The 23,730-nt window shown below is 42.1% G+C and overlaps 1 protein-coding gene across 2 annotated transcripts in view; it reads left to right on the plus strand.

Moving 5' to 3' along the window:
• The window catches only part of LOC146060314 (forkhead box protein O6-like), an 86,921-nt gene that overhangs the window by 78 nt on the left and 63,113 nt on the right, over window positions 1-23,730 (plus strand). Inside the window, exon 2 of one of the 2 annotated variants that reach the window (XM_083173373.1) lies at window positions 1,361-3,200. In XM_083173373.1, the coding sequence (XP_083029499.1) occupies window positions 2,889-3,200 (312 nt within the window). In that variant the 5' untranslated portion in view covers window positions 1,361-2,888. Of the gene's footprint in view, window positions 1-3; window positions 3,201-23,730 lie in introns of those variants that run through there. The other variant, XM_083173372.1, reaches the window with a different exon arrangement.

Below are 23,730 nucleotides of genomic sequence, written 5' to 3' on the forward strand. Positions count from 1 at the left end.
ACATCCCTGCGTGTCCTGCACGCTAGCAGTATACTGTCATCTATACACTGCATGTTATTGTACACCGTCTTCTTTACACTAAATATCCGAATACAGTCACCTATACACTGCCTGTGATTCTGTAACCTATAACATCTGATTGTACACTGTCCCCTATACACTGCATGTGATTCTGTGACCTATACACTCAATTTCATTGTACACTGTCTCCTATACAGTGCATACGATTATTTTACCTATACACTACATCTGTACATTGTACACTGTCTGCTATACACTGTATGTGATTCTATAACCTACTGTATAACATCTGATTGTGCACTGACTCCTATACACTGCATGTGCTTCTCTAACCTATACACTACATCTAATTGTACACTGTCTCCTATACATTGCATGTGATTCTGCAAACTACTGTATACACTACATCTGATTGTACACTGCCGCCTATACACTGCATCTGCATTAGTGTATACCGTCACCTAGACACATCAAGTTGTATACTGTGGCACTACATTGGCGTTCAATTGTATTGTCATACAGTATACTGTATACCTTACACATTTATGTGTATATCATTACTAATATACCTTAATTACTATATATGGTCACTCATGCACTCCTGCTTAACATTATACCTAGGTGACATACAAGTACAGTACTATAAGCAATGTGAAAACATGATTTATGTTAAATGTATACTATGATTTATACATGATTTATGTTAAATGTATACTATCACATATCATTTTGACTTGTAGCAGTTAACAGTACTTTTTATTAATGAAAATGATTCCTTATGCATTTAACTTTCTCATATATATACATTACCATTTATATAGATATATTTAACACACACACTATATAAATATATAGTGTGTTAAATACATCTATATAATAAGAATTGATGTAGGTAATATCACACACACTATATTTAAGCATTGATGTAGGTAATATGGCTAATAGGATTTATTTATTTGTTTGCCCCTAAATGTGCAAATGTATTCATGTATTTTCATATTTATTTGTTATGTTTTGTATCTTTATACTATTCCTGCCATATACAAATATATTTAGAACACTTGCATTTCCTAGTATTTTGCCTGAAATATATTGCCTTCTTTAACTGTTTAGTTGTGCTTACATATTTTTAATTAATATCACATTTGTATGTAGAAGGTATCTGTCTTTTTCTCTACACTTATATTTTCTACATTTCTCAGCCTTGTTAAAATCCCAGCCAGTGTCTCATGTACAAGCATCAGCAGCAGGAGGAGGAGGAGACAGGAGAGGAGGAGCAAAGGCTGCATCTTATTTATTTATTTCTCTCTGTCTCGCTCCCTCTCTCTAAATGCTTAAGGTGAAGAGTGCAGAGCAAGCCGATCCCAACACATGGTTTAATCCTGCTCTGTCCCAGGAGGAGAAAGACCCGGAGAGTGAGGGAGCTAGAGAGAGACTCCCAAAGAGAAAGAAGAGAGGAGCGTCTTCTTTATCAGCACTGTGAAGCAGGTGTGAACCCCTTCCTCTCCCACCCAGCCTGCTACTCTTCCTTCTCTCCCAACAAGGGATCCCCTGCAGATCCCTCTGATTTGCCTGCGGAGCCCACCTCAAGAATCAGGAGGGGGGGCAGACGAACCCCATTAATTCCCCACTGACCATCACTACAATGACAATGAGTCTTTCAGCGGCTTTTTCCGAAACCGCAGCATCTCCCCACGTGTGTCTCCGGCTTGTAGTAGGGGGGCACGCGTGAGGATTTGAAGAAGGGGTTTGTGTGTTACTAGCTGACTTCTGCAAGTGTGATCCAATATTACAAAAGGTGGAACCACCCGGCATCAAGAATTGTGGAGAGAGGAGATATGAATTTCTTATTAAAGGGTGACTTAAAAATTTGAAGAGGGGGGACTTTTGCTCCCCCCACAGCCTCCGCCCATCAAATTTTGGGGTCGGAAGAATTGCTCGCCTTGAATTGTAATAGGATTTTCCTTTTTTCCTTCATCTATAGAACATCTGTTGCTGCAAAAGATCAAGACTAGACACCTCTTTGGACAGATTTCAAATACACCTCTCTTTTCAATTAACAGAAATCTTGTTATAGATCATATCTGGAATCTACATTTTTCGCAAAATAATTTTTTGGATTTAACCCTATATACATGCTAGAGAAAACCAATTTTGATAAAAGATGATTAATGAAGAATAGAGCATAGTATTGCAAATTGCTTTTATATGTAGAGATGAAACATTTAAAATATATATATAAAAAAAATTCAGGCTATTCAAATTCAATTTTAAACTGCTTATCAGAATGATATTACTAGCAGTCTGATACAGTACATGCTTACAAAGTCTGTCATTTTATTGAGGATGCTGTAATTATTGCAATTAAGTAAGCTTTTGGCAGATAGTATTGGTTCTGACTTTCAAGTTCTTATGTTTTGGTGGCTGTTGCCAAAACTGGACTGAATTTCTGTGAAATTTATCTTTTTTTATATATATATATAAACGTTTAGAAAAATTAAATTTCTTAATTTATATGACAAACTGGTCTTTTTAAATAATTTACATTTTCCCCAGTCATTGAAAATATTTAACCTTTTCCATCATTTAAATGTTTTTGCCAGTTTGAAGCCTCATTCCAAATCTACTTGCAAATACAGTATACATTTTTCTTAGTTATTTAGTGTGCTTGACCACGTTTTCAAAGAAATACATCCGCCCTCAAGGGAAATTAATTTTGTACTAAAGTTCCATATTTCACTTAATTGAATTCTCCCCTTGTTCTGAAGTTTTTCCTTTTTTTCCTTTTTTTACTGGAATCATATTTCAAATGCGGATTTAAGTCATTTTTTTGGTTGAAGAAAGAAGGATATTTTTGAGAGACAGCGATGGAGAAATTGGAAGCGGAGTCAGATGTGGAGCCTCAGGGTCGCCCTCGTTCTTGCACCTGGCCCCCACTCCCAGAACCCTCCTCGGATATGCCCCTGCCTCCTCCTGGCTTGGACCCAGGGCAAATGCGCAAAGCCAAGAGTTCACGTAGGAATGCCTGGGGTAACTTGTCCTATGCTGACCTCATCACCAAGGCTATAGAGAGTTCTCCAGAGAGACGCCTGACCCTTTCCCAAATTTACGATTGGATGGTGCGATTTGTCCCTTACTTCAAAGATAAGGGTGATAGCAACAGCTCTGCAGGTTGGAAGGTGAGCGCTACATTGGGGACATAAGGGTTATTGACCATAATGGGAACCAGTCAAAAGTTGTCATTTCTTGTCCAAATGTTCAATTCATGTTACTTGAAATAGTTGACATTAAAAGTGACAATATATAGATATCTGATGCTTGTGTGATACAAATATGATATTCATTTGTGTGAGGAAGTGAAAAATAGTAGATAGCTATGGTGAATTATTTCAAATATTGGAGGTTATATTACAGTTATTGTAACATTTTGTTGAGGCAGAAAACATGGAGATTACTCACACTTAATTTTAACGAGTTATTTATCAAAGCCCCAAAGAGTGATACAATTGTGGGAGATAAAGTACTAGCCACTCAGCTAATACCTTACACTTTACAGGCTGTGTTTGGAAAATGACAGTTAGGAGCTGATTGGTTAGTACTTTATCTCTCACATTTTTATCTCTCTTATAGCTTTGATAAATACCCCAATAAACATAAACTTTACATTCATCCATGTGGGATGAAAATGTTTCTAAATTAAACATAATTTGCATAATTTTAACAAATGTGAAAATAGCTATAAGGCAGCCAATGAGGATTGGTTATTGACCAATATAGACCTTATACATCTCTACATTGGCGGCATTATTATAGAGGTAAAAAAAGGCATTGTGGTAAATTGTATTCAAGTTTGTGAATGTGTGGACAAAATATTTCAGGGCATGGTAATAATCACTCAAGTATTTAAGTAACAATGGAACATAAGTTGGAGGTATAGTCCAATGTAATAACCCAAATGGCAGTTAAGTACTTAATGAAATCTCCAATCCACTCATTGTATAGCAATGCTGGATTGTACAGTATATTGCTTCATATTGAAAGAGAACAATCACAATGACTTAACACATGATATTAATGGCTGTGGCTCATTGGCAGTGTACATGTGTCCTTGTATATTTCATGTACTTTACATGGGTTGCCTCAACTCAATGTTTCCTGTAGAATTCCAGTTGCAAGCAAATGCCAGTGAGCAAGTCACTATTCTGTACTGAGTAGTAGCAACTTTGGACAATTGCCATATAAGCTAATTGGATATTGAATTACTACCCCAAGGTATAGAATTGAACTGTAATCATTTCTGCAATGTAAAGGTTAGGCAAACCATCTCTAGAAAATGTTCTCATTCTCATGCCTTTAACTTTAAATTGCCTATTATCTTTTTATCCTCTGCATTACTATGCACATCTCTCTATTTCATACTGTATGTTCCCACTTGTCTGTCTTTGTCATAGAGTATGTTAGTAGGTACCAGTGCCATTTTATGGTGGATAGAGGAACACAGCACTGATGTAGACAGTGTAACCAATCTGTGCCTGAGTCTCCCTTCGCCTGATAAGAGACAGAAAATGAGCAGTAGGATGTGTAGTCTGCTTGTACTAATTGCTCTGTGACACAGAGATGAAAAACCTATGGACATTAAGTTTATCACACCCACTGACGGGTGATAGAAATATGGCACCTACCAGATATACAGCCTTTCTTTCCACTGCAGTGAGCACAAGCGAAATTCGGAAATGGATACTGACAATCTCATTTTAGTGTCACAAAATACTAGCTATATTTACTAATGAGTGATATATATCTGCCATTAAAATCCATTGCTGTCACATGCTGTGAATGTTAATGGGGTATTTCCATGATGTCCTTCAGAGTAAATTGAGGTATTATGTGGCTATGAATGAATGCATTTTTTGCACATTGCTGTGAATGGTTTATAATCACTAACACATTTATGTTTTACATCTGGGCATTGAAAAGTAGAACCCCCAAATCACTTCTCTGTCTACAAGATTGTGGTCCTCTGCTCTAACAAATTGCAGGCTTGAGTAATGGGGGGACCCTAGGGATTGTACACCTCCACTGCCAGTGATACCTATGTATATAAACTACTGGTATTTTCTATTTGGAGAGGTTTTTTAACCCTTTGAGTACAAAGTGAATTTATGAAAATGGATGTGAAAATTGCCAAACAAACATTTTTATTCAACATAATGACCTGTAATGTTGAACTTATATAGGAAATATGGGGCGTAATGTAATGCCGCCCGAGTTCAGCGGCAGTTTGGGATGCTGGTCTGAAATCAGACCTTGCCTTGCCAAACCTAGCCTTGTAAGTTAATTCCTCTTTAAAAAAAAGTTCCGCCGGCATCCCAAACTGCCGCTGAATTCGTACGGCATTACTTTCCACCCATAATCTTTTTTTTTTTACACATTTTTTATTTGAATTTATATAACAAATGTGAGTGACGCTGGCATATTTAGAGGATATTTCGAACATCTCTCACAGAGATGTTGGCACTCAAAGGGTTAATGTAGCTTTTAGTGCTCTTATTTACCATTCGGTGCTAGACACATTCCTTAGAAACCAATCTTTATAAATATGTAATTCCAATACAAGATTATTCTTGCCCAAATGTTGCCCCTTACACTGCAATACTAATAATGGGGCAGATGTATTAAGCTTTAACAAGAGATAAATACAAGAGTGATAAGGAGAGATAAATGCCCAGCCAATCACCTGCTAACTGTCATGTTACAGGCTGTGTTTGAAAAAAAGTCAGTAAGGAGCTGATTGGCTGGACGTTTATCTCTCCTTATCACCCTTGCATTTATCTCTTGTTAAGGCTTAATACATCTGCCCCAATGCTTGCTAATGCTGTGTACACACTGCTGCAATTAGGCATGAAATCGCTGGCAAAATGGTCGCTCAGCGACCATATTGCCAGTGATTTAATGTGCAGCCAGCGATAAATGGCTGGGAGCGCGCTCCCGCGGCCAGCCCTTCATGGTCGCTGGTCGCAGGAGCTTGCTCCTCCGATTCTGCCTAAAAATTGCTGGTCGCTGGTGCACAAAGCACTGTGCACCAGAGACCAGCGATATCTAGCCTCCAGCGCCGGCCGGGACCCGCCCACCCGCCCTGTCACAGCGTGACACGCCGGCCGGGACCTGCCCACCCGCCCTGTCACAGCGTGACACACGCCCCCCCCCTGCTTCCTCCTCCGTCCCTGCCCAGGCATACAGCACAGAAGCTGCTGCGCAAATCTCCCCCCCACTGTGCCAGCACCCACACCTCCTGCGAGCCCCACAGCCGCACTAGCCAGTAAGTGCATAGGCTGTATTTAGAGGGCATTGGTGTTGGGCAGCATGATTATGTTCATGCTGCCCATCGATGGTGATTTGCACCATCGGTGGGCAGCATGAGCATTACCATGCTGCCCCACACCAATAGTATGTGAGAACCAAAAAAATGAAGGGGGCATTGGTGTCGGGCAGCATGATTATGTTCATGCTGCCCATCGATGGTGATTTGCACCATCGGTGGGCAGCATGAGCATTACCATGCTGTCCCACACCAATAGTATGTGACAACCAAAAAAATGAAGGGGGCATTGGTGTCGGGCAGCATGATTATGTTCATGCTGCCCATCGATGGTGATTTGCACCATCGGTGGGCAGCATGAGCATTACCATGCTGTCCCACACCAATAGTATGTGGGCTCAATATAAATGAAGGGGGCATTGGTGTCGGGGTGGCAGGGGCCGCACAGCCGTCTTGTGCCCCCACACCCCTGGCAGGAGCGGGGCACTAGCGGCTGCTGCCGCTAGATTATCCTGCCCCTACAAAGATGACCCCTGCTACATCTGTATATACACCATATACACTTTTATTCCCTTCCAGAAGGACTTCCCACAACCCATGTCAATCATAAATGAATTTAAATAGAGGGTAAAAAAAATATAGTCAAAATTGCTAGCAATTTTCAGGGAAAATTGCTGGTCCCTCTGAAAAACTGGACACTGAGCAATATATTGCTGAGAAATATATTGCTGAGATATATTGCAAGTACACTGAGCAATATATTACTCAGCAATATATTGCAAGCAATATATCTCCCCCGTGTGTACACACCTTAAGACTTTGCAGCCTAATGTACTCATGTCCCTATATTTCTAACACTATTTGGCGGTAAAGCTCACCATTTTAAGCTTGTAATTGACCCCCATACTGTACATGATTTTCGGCAAATAACCAAGGAATTGGTAAGAATCAATAGATTAATATTTTCAGAGCATAGCAAAGTAGTAGTTTAGTTCCCCTTTATGTAACTATTGATACTTTTTTCAACATTTGTTTTAATTAACTACTCGATCTGGATATTACTTACAAATGTAACTGAATGGTAAAGAAGTCATTGTAGTTAGATGGCATTGCTTATTTATGGATATTTAATTATATAATATTATCTTCATCTGTACTTTAGAATTGTAGAAATGTTTGTAGAATGTGCCTTACACAAAATCCATGAACTGACTTCTTGGCATTGTGGCATGTGCATTGGCCTGGGGAACCCCAGATGTACACAGTGCTACCATTTCAACTTACATTGACCCCTGAACACATTTATCTATTGGTTTTAGTAAAGAATCTTATTAATATATGTGGAGCGGGCATCCAGAATCTAAAATGAAAAAAATAAATAAATACCAATGTTAAAATACAGGGACAAAACAGGATGAAAAAATACATTGTGTCTGGAAATATAACTATACACCATCCCGTTCGCATTGTGAAGCTCCTAACTTCTGTACAGATCTTGGTTCTCCCTAGTGTCTTACCAGCATCATCTACAACAGCCCCTTGTGTATGGCAGGTTCTTGGTTTTACATGCTGGACTATTCCTGGATTTGGTATTTATATCACAGATCTATGGTTGTTTCATTCATATCTATAGGGATTTTAAACTCATGAATGCTGATTTTTTTTTTTTTTTTTTAATCACACATTTTTGTTATATTGTTTTATTTATTGATCATACATTTTATTATCAGAATGATCCTATTTTCAATACGTAACGTATTTTGTAGAATTGTACTGTATTTTAAAACACATTTCTGCTTTCATACTGTTTGCCACTCATTTTATTACTATATGTATGCATGTATGTTTTTGTAGTATATGAGCAACACTGATGTTGTATGTAAGACTGCAGGATAAAGGAATGGGGCACATTCAGTGTCAAGACGTGGATTATAAAAGCTAGGGCTTGAACAGTTGCTGGTAGAAAATGGAGCGCATATACATGTGCAACATTGATGTCATTTTTATAGCTAATGGAAAAATCCTCACACTTTAGTAGTATTAGGGGACCGATTCAGTCCTGCATGCACAGGCCTGAATTTGGCCCCTGTCCGATGGTGGGCCTACTGTGCATGCAAATTTTTGGCAATGCGAATTGCTTGGCTGCGAGTACCTTTATTGGGTGTGCCCACAAAAACAGTGGGCTGGCCCATAGAAACGCTGGCAGTGTCCAGCTGAACGCAGGCATTTCTTTGTCTGCTAGGGGCGGGTGCATGACATCAGCACCTTCCCCAAAATTGCTTAACTCCTTGAGAGTGGCAGAGACAGGAGAAAGATGGTAAGTAAGCATCTAATGATTTTTCCTCTGTGCGGGCGTTTGCAAATGGATGTGCAGCGTTTACCTGCTTGCTGGGCTCCAAACATACGCAGCCCAGCGTCCAGATCTGAATTGGGCCCTAGATCACACTTTCAAGATTCTAAAAAGTGTTTCTGCCATTGTAAATGCCAAGGTAGCCATGATGCATCTGTATGAAATTTCAGCATTTAGCTTCATCAGCGTTGGTCAAGAGACCAGTGTTTTATAACATGGAAGCACCTTGCACAATTGTCATCGTAGGTGGTAGCTTAATTTTGAACTCGGACTACTGATTTTGCCTTGCAATGGTTGGCATGTTTCATTTATGGAGATTGCACTCCGTCACCCTACGGGGAAAAAAGACACAGGAGCTTGTCAGTGCTAAGTAGATCAGTCTTGCAAGGATTTAGCGTTGCTTAATATTCTTTAAACAGCTTATGAGAGGCAGATCCTTGCCAGAGAGAATTAGTGACAATCAACCCCTTATATGACATATGGGGCCTTATTTTGATTCATTTGGTTCTCTGTGCGTTGGCACAGAGGAACGATGTTTAGTGTCTGCGCATGCGCGTTTCTGCGCATGTGCAGACACAGGGTGGAACTTTCGGTTCGCCGGGTGCACACACCCTACATGCCGAGGGGGGGAGGTGGAGAAGGGCGAGGGACACCGGGCAGCCCCATTAGCATATGGGAACGCCCAGTGTTCCATGGGCGTTGCCATGAGAACGCAGGGCGTTCCCTGGCTAATGAGGCGGTGACGGACATGCGGGGGGTGGCTGACATCACCGGATTTCTCCCGTGCCCACCCTGTTCTTGCACAGGACGCCCGCAGTTTAGAGTGACTATATAGGTCACTCTGAACTGCGTGCACGGGAGAAATCATTCGATGGTCGCCAACCATCGAATGATTTCTCCCTGCCTGTAAATGGATGATTATGTAAATCATCCATTCGCAGCCGTGGGGGGGAGGGGGGAGGGCATGGCATGCGGGGGGGGGGGCGGCCGGCACTGCGGGCGGAGGGCGGCGTCTGATGGACTTGCAAGGCTGCGAATTTCGCAGCCTTGCGAGTCAATCAGAATAAGGCCCTTGGATGTATAGAAATACTGATCATCAAAAAGCACCAACGTGTTCGTTGATCAGTTGCGCTACACAGTAGACCTGCTATATAAGCAGACACTGAAAACACTATATAATAAAAAAACTGAACATAACATATAGTATATAGTTACAGTCAGTGACATGCAGCTAAATTTGTGCCTGATTCAGACCTGTTCATTAGGCAGCACATCTTCACTTCCTAGCGAACAGGTAAATGCCGCCCAAGTGAGCACCTGCCCCCCCCCCCCTCCACCTTGAAAATCCCCGCAATCGCATACAAGGGGCTGTTCATATCCTTTGATTCATTTAATAATAGTGTATACTTCTCATTTAAATTTGCTAGTTCATCTTATTGTCTTTGCTTTACTCTTCTGCAGAATATGTATACACACACACACACTCTCACACACACACACACACACACACACACTCAGATTCCAGTATATGTTGCCAGATTCCAATAGCTGTATATACTACCAAGCTGTATGTACAACCAAGGATTTCTCAAAACTCCATAGGAGTATGAAATAAATTGTTACAGACCTTTAAAACCTGTTGCAGACCTTTAAAACCTTGTTTGTGCAGAAATTATGACAGCTGGTCCTCACTTTTAAAAATACTGTATAGAAGGCAGCTCCTCCCACATATCCACCCAAGTGAGGAGTCACAGTGCATGACCATTGATGTTAGGTTACACAAATATTGCGCTGCGTTGGTCAGCAGAACCAAAGGAGAATCAGTTTGGTTTTAGTAAAAATGTAAAGTGTGAATATAAGTGATAAAATATCTGTCACACTTGACAGACATTTTGAACCATCATATTATGTGGCCACATACAAAGATATTTCACAGTGTGTGGCCAGAATATCTACATTTTTCATTTCCCCTTTCCTCCTGGATGAACAATTGATTCTATTGAACATGCTGGACGCTTTTAGCATGTCCAACCCAACCACAATAAGTGGCTGGTCACGGCAATAAACTACAATTATCTGCCCAATCAGATGATGTTTGGCTGATTGAGCAGATAATTGCTCAGTTTATGCACATCATTAAGAAAAGTAATGAGATCCTATATATCTGTTTTTCTTTCTAGATAAAATCAAGTTATACATTTGTATAAAACAGATGATTGTTCAGGTCAGTTTAATCAAAAAACAAATCTGTCAAAGGTAGATGAGTGCAAATATTCAGTGTGTATTTTGTGACTTTGTGACATGTGCATAGGTGCCGATTCTGTGGGTGCTTGAGGGCCTGAGCACTCACCCGCTCAGCAGCGGCCCACTCGCCCGTGTCCCACTGCACTCCCCCTCCCTCGTCGCTGGCACAGGTACTGTGTGGGCATTTATGTACCTGCACTGTGGGGGGCATTTATGTATTTGGCACTGTTGCCATAAATTGAATATTGGAGACAACTGTGCTGCGTAATATAAATCAGTATTATTTTATGGCCACGCCCCTTTCCCATGAAGCCACTCCCCTATATGTTTGGCTTGAGCAGCCACCAGCAAAAACATAAATCGGCACCTATGGACATGCGCAATGGGAACATGGGACAGCCCCCACTGGGCTATCTCTGGGGGGAGATTCTCTAAGCTAAAAATACGGTAAAAACCCTGTTATCTGGGTTTTTACCGCATTTTGGGATGTTGTAAGCATCCCTTGCCGGGTTACCGCGGCGGGGGGCATCGCCAGAAAAATCTGGCAATGCCCCATAGAAGCCAATGGGCTTCTACCGCAACTCCCCGCAACGGCCGCCCCGCACGGACCCCCGCCGCCCCGCATCGCCCCCTCCCCCTCACCTGTGTCGGGGCAGCACAGAGCTGTGCTGCCCGGACCTGTGACCTCCTCCCTGCACTGATCCTCTTCCAGGTGCAGGGAGGAGGAGAGCCCGGCGCAGCAGCAGCGGCGCCGGATGTGTGAGGGAGGGCGGAGCCGCCAGGACCTGCTGGGACCCGGCGACTCTCACCGCAAAAGACAGCTCTTAACGCAAGAGCTGTCCCTTGCTATAATTATCGCATATGTTACAACATATGCGATAATTATAATTGCGATGGGCTGCGAAGGGGGGCGGAGATTCTTAGAGAATCTCCCCCTCTGTGCCCATCTCAGTTGTTCTACACACCGTCCACCCAGCCAAGTCTCACTGATTTGCTACACCTACTGCAAATGAAGCGGTCACTGCAATTGAGGCAACATGTTTAAAAAGGGGCAGACTAGATGGGCCATGTGGTTCTTATCTGTTGTCAAATTCTGTTTCTATGTTTCTATAATTCTAATCAGTGGAGGTGGAACTGCAATCTTTCCCAGATTCATCTTCCTCCACTCCAGGCTGATAGGCTGCCCATTACCTCATGTAGGCTGTTCCCTCAGACTCAGCACCATTGTCTGTCCTTTATCTTCCTGCTGGCCAAACCTTTCCTCTATTTCAGCCTAACCTCAATTCCTTCCTTGGTTTTGGCCCTGGTACCCTTCTCCTGAGCTGGAATAAACTGATTCAGCCTATAACCTAGAAGGCTACAGTGGCCTAATGTTATAATTATTATTATTGTTATTTTAATTTCCATTTTTACCCCCATAGTCATATTAATCTGTCATTCAATGCTTTTTACTATTGCATCTCTCCAGTGCATTACTAGTAACAGTGCTTGTTTAGTAGCCTACTGTCTTTTTGCCACTGTCAATTTTTCCTTATATAATAATACTATTCTTAAATATACAAGGATTGTCAATTTCCCTGCACTGTTATTGCATCTCAGTGAGATACTGCTTGTTCTTTGTCCCATTGTTCAACTTCTATTCACACTTCTTAGCTTGATACTCTGTATTTTAATGGTGGCTACTGATGTTCTCTGTATTATGTGGCGATCACTGTAATGTTGTCCGTATTATATGACATTTGCTGTACATATATCTGTATTATATGGTGGTCATTGCAGTGCTTTCTATATGATATAGCAGTCGCTGCGATGCTCTATGTACTATATGGTGGTGACTGTGTCCGCCATATAATGCATAGGTACATGCTCATGTGTGGAGGAGGAGATTGATGGCATATAAAAAAAAAACTTTAATAGTTTTACTAGTTTTTACTGGTAAAAAGCTTGGGACACTAAGGGCCAGACATAATGATGCCCTATTTGGCTGGACGGTCAAGAACCCAAACGTCCAGCAAGCTCTGGCATCATTACAGCTGGCCCCAAATCTCTGCAACTATTCAGAGTGGTCCAGTCAAGATAATATTTGAATATCCTGTAAGAGGAACAGGTGAGCAGTCAGTAAAACACTAGAGGCTCGATGGTACCAAATCCAAATGGAATATAGCTAATTGGGGTTAAAATTACTATGATGTCATTATTACAGTATGTAGTGGTTCATTAAATTATTCCATAAGTGTTCAAATGTACAGACGTGATTATGTCTTTCTTCAGCACTGTATCAAGAAAGCAGTGTGCCCTGTGCTGACCTTTGCCCCCAAACCAGGGACATCATGATGTCATGTCTAGGGTGCAGGGATGCCAGATATGGGTAGCAGAGCAATGTTGGTGGCAGGATGTTGTTCCAGGCAACCTGCAAGCTAGGTGCAGGTACTGTGGGGCAGCGGTAGAGTGGCCACCTCACTTGTCATGGATTCCTGGAGATCCCCCCTCCTCGTCCTAATGCGCGCGCCGAAAAGATCAGAATATCGGTTGTGTGTGTCTGTGTGCTTTTTAGGGCACAGAGGTGCTGGTGGTATATTTCATATTTTATGTAATATGCTTGATTTTCACTCTGTGGAATGTACTTTCTAGATGCAATTCCAGTATTACATTGTTTTATATTGAAGTGTTTAACTGGGTACACACTAGAAAATCTGTCATTCAGACAATCGGATCATTCACATTGGTTTAGTGTGTACCTGCTATATCACTGATGATGTGCGCTCCCACCTCAACTCTGTTGCTGCCTGCATGCTGGCTCCCCTACCCATCATACGGGTGGATACTGGGGGCAAAATTATTCGATGGTGTCGCTCTGGCGTCTGGGTCCGACAACGGGGCGAGTATGTGAACGCCCACCTGCCCACCTCCGTCCTGCCCCCTCCTGTGCGAGCACCAAGGTGATAATGCAAGTGACCGACCTAAGGCACCCGCACAGCAACCCAGCATATGCGAATATGCGCAATGTACAAACTTCTTTCCCCTGTGTGAACATGCCAGGGACCAAGTGAATCAGAATGACCTCCATAAATTGTAAGCTCCACTGGGGCAGGGGCTGATGTTAGTGTTCATATATTTGCATTATAAAGTGCTGCGGAATATGCGTGCGCTATATAAATAACTGTTAATAAATAAATATTCAGTCCTTCTGATGTCTCTTCTTTATGAGCTCTCATGAAGAGTTTTAAAGGAACTGAAATTAAAGATTATTTTAGTATTTTTTCTCTCCAAGCAAAACAAGTGCTTTCCTGCAATAGATGTTTTGTTCTAACCTTATTGCGCGATAAAATATTTTAATGCATATGTATTATGTATATATTACGATTACAATAAACTGTGATTTTACTAAAGAACTGCAATTAGTCTAAGAACTAAGATTCTCGATGCACTGTTATTGATCCTTATGAATCTCACTTAATGTTCAGTGTAAGTTATGGAGAAATTAAATTCTATTAAAATATTTTGGAGATTGCTTTAAGGAAATTTGGGGGGGGGGTTTCAGGTTGGTTTGCAAAAGCAAACTCCTTGGACAAAATGGACAAAACCATGTGCACCGCAGGTGGGGCTGATGCAACATGTGCAGAGAGCGTTATGATGTGTACACACGGTGAGATTCCTTTGCTATTCGACTTGCTATGCAATCTTTGCTAACTCGTACAATTTGCATACAATTTATGCTATCTGCATTAGATTTCCACTATATAGTCATTGCTGTACTGTCTATCTGGGTTTCGATTTGTGCTGTCCTGGGAGTGCGCATTGGGATCGCAAGGTAAAAAAACCTGTGTGATCCGCATGCAATCTGCATGCGATTTCGATGCAATTTTTACTATATAGTCAAAATCGTATGCTGGTACACACCATTAGATTTGGACAAGTTATTTTGTTTCTGTGCAAAGTATATACTGTCTGCTTTATTTTTACACTGAAATTAGGATTTCAGTTTGAACACACCCTACCCAAATGTAACTCTCTATGTCACATCTGCCCCACCTGCAGTGCACATAGTTTTGCCCATTAGAGATAAATTTAGCTTTTGTGAGCCAACATGAATTAGGCTCTCTGGGTAGTAATTTATTTATTGCAAATTCTGCTATTTTTCCACAATGCACATACATTAGGGGAAACCGAGTTGTAAATTTTTATTTCCCTCTGTTCATATTCTCCCAATAATAATACCAATTCCCAAATGGGGTTTCAGAGTGCGACTGGATGGATTTTGGATGAATTAAGGGCTCGGTTTGTAAGGCTTGACGGTTGCATTTATTTTACCCTTATTTTGCTCTGACACATTTTGGTTTAGTACAATGGTTGATTCCCAAACTTTTTTTTAAATCAGAGCACCTTGGCCCTTATTCCGATCTAAGCGGTAACGGCCGCTTGCGGCCGTTCCGCCGATGTTTTCGCTCTGCGCATGTGCAGAGGGCACTCTGCGCATGTGCAGGCGAAATCGCTGCACAAATTTTTTTACCGCCGCAAAGGGGGTGGATAGGGGCGTGAGGGGCTACTTAGCCTCATTTCCCTATGCATACGCCCCGCGTTTCATGGGCGTTCCCATGCAAACGCGGGGCGTACGCATGGTAATGAGGCTGTGACGCATGTGTTGGGGGCGGGCATCTGACATCGCCGTGACATCAAGTGTCCGTGAGGTCTATGGTTGCGGGAGCTGGTGGAGCGTGCGGCCCTGCCTTCGATGGTCGGCGACCATCGAATGCAGGGGGCTGCTCCAAGATGGTGGAGGCGTATCCCCCGCCATTTTCATGCGGACCGCCACATGTCCGCGTACGGACGGCCGTGGCGATCTGTATGGAAGGCGGGGATTCGCCTGCACGGTCGGAGCCGCATATGCGGCTCCGGCCGCACCAAGCAGAATAAGGGCCCTTAACGTGTAAAAAAATGTCATGGCTCCTCTATGCCTGAAGTTTCTTATTGAGAAATATAGAAAAAAAAGTGACATTAAATAAATTGAGTTTCTTTGTCAGCCTTATGTTCTATTATGTGGTGATGGAATAGATTTGCTTCTATTTGTCCACATATTATAGTATTGGCAGCCACCAGCTCTGGTTTTCTCTGTTACATGGACCATAAATAATTAGAATGGGTCCTGGTCCATCAATCCAAGGCACCCCTTCTAGTGTCTTGAGGCAATCCAGGATGCCACAACATAGTTCGGGAACCACTGGTTTAACATCACTAAGGCAGCAAAAAGGCTTTAAGTATTTTGTTTTATTTTTCTTTCATCTTCATTGGCATATGTATCTGCATTCACTAATGTTCTATCCCTATGTAATGAGCCATAGAACAATAATAGGTACTTGTTTAGTTTCAGGGCGGCAGTTATGTAGTTCTGTATTGAGAATGCCAATACAGCACTATGCTGCTTACGTAAACTACGTAACTGCTTCTGTAGCCCTGAAACTACACAATGGTTAATATTCCCACTATCCACATCATACCCCCAGTATCCACATTGGTGTGGAGTTGATTTTATAAAGTATGGCGAGCCACTGAGCCCGAAGCGTGGCAAGGTCAGCGAGCCCCGTGAGGGCACACTTTATAAATTCAACTCCACGCCGACGTGGATACTGGGGGTATGACGTGGATAGTGGCGATAGGACGTGGATAGTGGGGGAAATGTGTGTTGTGTGTTATACTTACCCTCCTCCGGCCCGGCCACCGCGCCCACTTGGTCCCAGCGATCCACCGATGGGTCCCCCTCCTCCTGCAGTCACTCCCTGGCGCCATCGTTCAGATAGCGTAGTGACGCTGGGGGAGCAGGGAAACCATGTGATGCTCCCCCAGTGGCAATGTGCTGAATTATGTACATTGCTGGCGCCGGGGAGTGACTGCCGGAGCAGGGGGACTGAAAGGTGCCGTGACCGTCACCTGTGGGGATCGGTAAGTATAAAACCAAGCACCCACCACTCCGGCTACCTCTGCCACCTACCACCCTGCTCCCAGTGTAGTTTCACGGGAGCACGTTGTCAGCGTAGCGTAGAGCTGCCACCGTGAAACTAAACAAGTACCCAATAATCATTTTAATGGCAATTGTGCAATCGCCACTTTCTATGAGGAAGCTAAATATATAGGTGGTTAAAAATGATCTGACTTACTACATTTGGAACGCATCAAAATGCATGTATTTTAAAACTTCTTGAATATCTTATCCTGCCAAACTTAATCTAGCTTTTGTATTCATGTTGAACATGAAGGTTATGGATATTATTTAAAGTATGTCACCTTCTGTCTAGAATGTCTCATTCCACCTGAGACTAGTCCACTCCTAGGAGGAAAGCTTTTTTTCTTATAGTGTTGACACCATATTGTCTCACTAATCCATGTTCTAGTCTAGCACATTCTCTCCGACAGTATACTTTAGCATAGTGCACATTGATATTTACAGAAACAAAAAGCTCTTTTGGGCCTAATGCAGTGGTAGCCAAAAATTAGGCACATGCACTCCTGTCCTGTAAAATAAGTACATATTTGCCCATATTCAGAATTGTATGCACTGTCTGCACATGCCCTTGAGTGCGCTTGGTTAACTTGTTGTCATTATGGTTAGGGAGCACACAAACTGGGCCTTAGGACCCAAAAGGCACCAAGATGTCTGACCTTCATCTTGATTATGTCAACGCAAGGCTACTGAGCATGTGTGCTCGGCACCATCTTTACTGTGTAGAGTGTCACAGTACTGTGCATATGCACAGTACCTAGGATTTCCACCGGTCTGGGATTACTCCGTAAACATTTGGTAATTAAGAACGTCGTCCAGAGGGTTGGCGTTCCAGGACTATGGGCCTTATTCTGATCGGTGCGGCCCGATCAGAATATGCGGCCGCAACCGTGCAGGCGAATCCCCGCCTTCCATACGGATCGCCACCTGCCGTCCGTACGCGGATATGTGGCAATCCGCATGAAATTGGACGGGGATACGCCTCCTCCTTCTTGGGCGCAGCCCCTGCATTCGATGGTCGCCGAACATCGAATGCAGGGCCGCACGCTCCACCAGGTCCCGCAACACAAGACCACACGGACACTTGTCCGTGTGAAATCATGTATGGGGGCGGGCAGCTGACATCCGGCGATGTCAGATGCCCGCCCCGTACCCACGCGTCACGGCCTCATTACCATGCATACGCCCCGCGTTTGCATGGGAACGCCCATGAAACGCGGGGCGTATGCATAGGGTAATGAGGCTAAGTAGCCCCTCACGCCCCTCTACGCCCCCTGTGCGGCGTATAAAGAATCCGTGCGGCGAAATCGCCTGCACATGCGCAGAGTGACCTCTGCACATGCGCAGACGATCAACATCGGCGGTCCGTCCGCATGCGGGAATATCCGCACCGATCAGAATAAGGCCCTATATAATGTCCGGGAATAAGTAGCTACTGCTGCCTGGCTCAAGCCTATTGTCTCTATTTTTTTATACAAAAGGAATGTCTTCTATTTAGAGTTAAATAAATGTGTAATCAATTGACAATCAAATAGGCATGCGGTACGTTTTTTGGTTAGTTTAAAATAAATGTAACCTTCCAGGTCTCTGTATGGTTTCTTCATCAGGCAATTATCTTAGACATCTAAATTTAAAAACATTTTGGGGTAATTTCTGACAAATGTGTGCAACTCAGCTCAAAGGTAATTTCTTTCGAAGACTATTGCTTTTATATCATTTTCTTTTATTGGTCTGGATGATCTAGTCGCAGTTATGTACTATATACTGCTAAAAAAAAGAGCTCTTGCATCTGTACAGAAGATCTTTAATTGAGCTACATGAGGTGGACATTGACCAAACTCCAAGGATTCCATGACATTGCACAACAGCACAAGCCTTTTCTTAGCCATGCAAAAAGCTTTGTTTTAAATGTCAGTTCTGGACCTTAACTGATTATTTCAATACAGTGACATTTTCACAGATATGCATATGATGAAATTGGTTATACAGTAAACCAAAATAAACCAACACATTTAATATTACACATTACACAAGCCCAACACTTTTTAATTTCCATTTTGTTTTAATCAATATTCAGTAAGTCATTCATACAAACATTGGAAGTAACAGTTCAAAGTTTCATGAAGAAATTGCATATACTGTATCATGGTAAAGCAGGCAGTGCTTTCATGTATCTCTGAGGTGCATAGAGAATACATTATATGTAAATTGAAAACACAGATTCATCTTGGCCAACAGACAATGTTTTTGTATACTGCGTATATGAAGCCAAAGCACACACAATAACATACAGAAGGATGCAGAATTCTTAAATCTTGGAGAGAGGTAAAGTGGAGACATTATCTATGCCAAACACTCACCTTCTATCTTTTTATATAGGTTAGGAAAATGACAGTTAGAACCCGATTGGTAGATATCAAGCTTACCGCTCCTACCACCACCCACATACCAATACCGATTTGCAGAACCTCAGGTGAATGTGTGGAGGTGGCACCTCAGACGTTTAGCACCTTCTGTTTGCATTAATTGCAAGGAGTATGCCTCTCTCTCTGAGTCATTCTTAATCTTGTGATAGATTCAGGGGTGCCCATCAGAGGAGGACATAGGCAGCTGCCTAATGGTAGAACCAGCTTTGAACTTATCCACTTTGTCTTTCTCCAAATTTGGTAAATCCCTCTCTATTCGGTTGGAAATATTGTATCTTGCCCACCTTATAATGTTTATTTGAAAACCTTATATTCTCTATAAAATCAGCATAGTTTATTTTGATTTAATTCACATAACTGGTTGATTTCAGGAGGAAGTACAGTAGTAAGAGTTACGAGTACACAGGTCTTTCCATTAAACTTATGATAATGCATTGTGTTGAAATGTTTTAGCCTTTTTGCCTTGTTTTGGTCCATTGTCAGCTGTATCTGATGTCTCCCATTTTTTCCCGGGCTGGTGCCTTGTGAATGAGAAGATCACTTGGGTGTGTCCAGTATCTCTTAAAGTGCCCATATACCGGTCCGTTTTCACCCGATTCCGATGGATCCAGCCAACAGATTGGGTGAAAGATGGCCAAATTTGTCCTGTGTTGACATCCGATCCAATGTGCGGTCCCGTGCACATCGGATCCGAGCTGAAAATCATACTGTATGTGCTGCACATATAATCTCCGACTTGGCCCCCTCCCTGCATTGGGAAAGGGGAAGGTCCCAGGTGGCTCAAGGGGATCGGTTGCCAATACACTGCTCTGAGAAGTCGGAGCAGCATATGGCCACCTTAACTCTGTTGACCTCCCAGTCCTACCCTTTCCTAGGATGGTGGCAAACAGGACATACCTCACAAATGGCCTTATTCACAAAAATAAAGCAGTCGGTATTTACCCTGCATAGAAACAAAGTAACTCACCCAAATCAAATTCTCTCTTCACAAGTTACATCTTCCCCACCTGCAGTGCACATGGCTTTGTCCATCTAAGAAGGATTTTTTCAGAAAGAGTGAACTAGAATAAGGCCCAAAGTTCCAGCCTGTTGAGGCAAAACTTTCTTTGCCAAGATGGAGGCACTTATCCTCAGTTTGAAGGTATATATATATATATATATATATATATATATATATATATATATATATATATATATAATTACAGTACAGATGACGTAATGGTTATTGCTACTGTCTCACAACAATCATGGGTCATGGGTTCAATAAAAACTACAGCCCTTTATGGAGTTTGTATATTCTCCCCATGCTTGTCTGGGATTTCTCCAGGTACTCCAGTTTCCTCCTAATATCCAACCCTAGTGTGTAAGTATGTGCATGTACATTTGGTTAAAGGCCCCCATAAATCAGCAATCATAAATAAAAAACTATTTGCAGATTCAGAGACTATGGGATGTGCTGTTACTCTTCTCAATGTGCTGTACCCTGCCGGGATCCTTTGACTGAGTTGAGCTGGAGGGAGACTGAGAGAGGCTGCTGCCACTCCAGTGTCTAAAAGTGACAGTTCAACAACTCAGTCACGATCCGCCACAGTCCAGCACACAGTTTACTCTGATGTCTGAGGATGCATTGAAAGTAACCCCTTAATAGTGCTTTTGGTACTTATGTAGTTTCACGGCGCCCGATATATCGGATGCGATATCGGCCGATATATCGATGTGATTCGGACCGTTTTTTTTTCACTTGTTCATAACCCCACTATCCACTACGCATGGAGTTAATTTTATATAGCCCGAAGCGTGGCGAGCGTACGCGGATTACTGCGCTTGCCACACTATATAAAATCATTATGAACAGGTCAAAAATTTGTTCGGATCGCATCGAAATATCGGCCGATATCGCATCCGATATATCAAGCGCCGTGAAACTACACTTGTACTGTGCTTTTCAGATGGATAATGGCACTGTATTGAGTAGAAGCCCAGCACAGAACAAGACATCCATCCAAGTTATTGCAGCATACACATAACAGTACCCAGAGGAGTAACTCATAAGGGACAATTTACTAAGATGGGAGCTCTATTAAATATAGGATGTTGCCCATAGCAACATATCAGATATTACTTCTTATTTATTTAGAACCTTCTAGAAGATACAAGATAGAATCTGATTGGTCGCTATGTGCAACATCCCATCTTCACTAGAACTCCCATCTTCATAAGTTAAACCCATAGAGAGCAGATCTCTTCTGTGCCCCAACTCTGAAGTGTTTGATTGTTCAAGTTCTTGGGGGGAAAATAACTTGATTGGAGGGAGTATCCCACGAATCAGAAATGACTCATATATTGTCAGAAGCATCCTGCTGCTCAGATTCCTATTTCACAGGGGAGGAACTTAACAGCAACTAACTTCTTTCATATATCCAGGGAAAAGGAGAGTGGAGGCAAATGTGGGTCTTTTACATTCAGTAGGGACCAATGTTCCCTCTAATTTTACGAAGGCTTTGTGCAGAAAAAGATATTGGCTGTGCAACTTTGGAAGGAAATGTACATTTTTGTGCGTCACATAACGTATAAAGGCCTAGGTTTCGAGTTCTGTTGAGTTAATAAAGCAATTTGAATGTTTACAGACTTCACACACCACACATATAGACTATAGCAGTGATTTTCAACCTTATTAAACTCGTGGCACACTAAAACAAGATTTTAACCTTTGTGCGCTCAGTTGTTATGTCTGTGCGCGGGCTCGGCGAGTTGTGTGCGCGCGCACACGCGCACAGCTTAGAGGGAACACTGGTAGGGACATTAGTGGAAGTATGGTAGGTAAGTAAACGTATTGTTGTAATTAAATCTTTTTTGTATTTGACAAAACAAATTGTTTCATGTTGTGATATAGTGGATTATTCAGACCTGATTGCACAGGCGATAATCAAACTATTGCACATGTGTACGGATTTTAGCGTACATGTGCAAGGCCATCCTGTGATGAAATCCTGCTACTTTGTTTTATCTTTGACCGATCGCAAGTTGATGAACATGAGGCCGGCGTTTGGGGGTAGAAACCTTTTGTTTTCTGGGAGTGGCAGGGAAAAAACCGGCGTGCCCGGTTGTGTGACATCAGCTCCGGCCCCAGTTAGCCTGTTTGTATCACACTGGCCGAGTTGGTCCTGGGCTATGCACAGACCGCACACACAGGGAAAATGATTTGATGATGAGTGAGTTGTGAATGGATATCAGGGGCAAACGCAGGATTTTCAGAAGGGGGTTTCCAGAGGGGCGGAGCAAAGCACGGAGATGGACAATTAGGTGACCCAGTATATGCCGGGTCAGTTAAAGTATTAAAGATAGACCAAATGTATATAAATAATAATATATATATATATATATATATATATATATATATATATATATATGTATAGACATATATACACACACACACACACACACACACACACATATATATATATATATATATATATATATATATATATATATATATATATATATATATATATATATATATATATAGAGTCCAGTATAAAGAGAGAATTTGGTGATGAGAATTTGGTGATGTATTAAACTTTTATTGGCATTGAGATTGGAAGACTGGTGAGTGCTCTTTATACTGGACTCTATATTTGGCTGTACCCCTGGGACCACAAGCCTAAGTTGGCACCCCAGCTGCTGATATTTGAAATTTGTGTGTGCCGGCCCTACCAAAATACATATATATATATATAAATTGTGGGGGCTCTGCACTCACTAAATTAACTGATAGGCTGCAGGCTTAAATGCATTGATCAATTCATGAACTAAATCTCCACTATTTATTAATATCAGTTATTTTAGTGAGTGCAGAGCCCCTACAATTTCTGTTTAAACAATGTGGTCACAAGCCATAGGGCACCCCAAAACTAGGAAAGGTGAGTGCCGATGTTTAGTGTATAATATATATATATATATATATATATATATATATATATATATATACATACAGGGGCATCAACAGTAGTGTAGACCCCTGGGCATAGCAATGTATTGGAGCCCCTACCGATCCTCCAGAGGTAGGGGTGGGGGAAGCTTTGATTTCCCGCGGGTGGTATTATATCAACCGCTCAGCATGTATGGCCTGTGTCAGTAATTTCTATAAATTACCCCTTTACTGCACAGATGGTGGTAGATGTGGTGGGAGAAGGGGGCATTGGGCTGAATGAAGGGTCCCTGATACATAACTTCCAGGGTGGTAGAGGATATTTAATATGCAGAGGAGGGGTGTATAGTGGAGTGGGCTTATTATTCATAATTTTCTGGTGGGAGTACAGCTTGCTTGACTGCAGATATCTCCAGTTTCCGGAAATAGATTTTTTAGATTTTAGTG

The sequence above is a fragment of the Crinia signifera genome, chromosome 2 (assembly GCF_055691185.1).
Source record: "Crinia signifera chromosome 2, ASM5569118v1, whole genome shotgun sequence".
Lineage (NCBI taxonomy): Eukaryota > Metazoa > Chordata > Amphibia > Anura > Myobatrachidae > Crinia > Crinia signifera.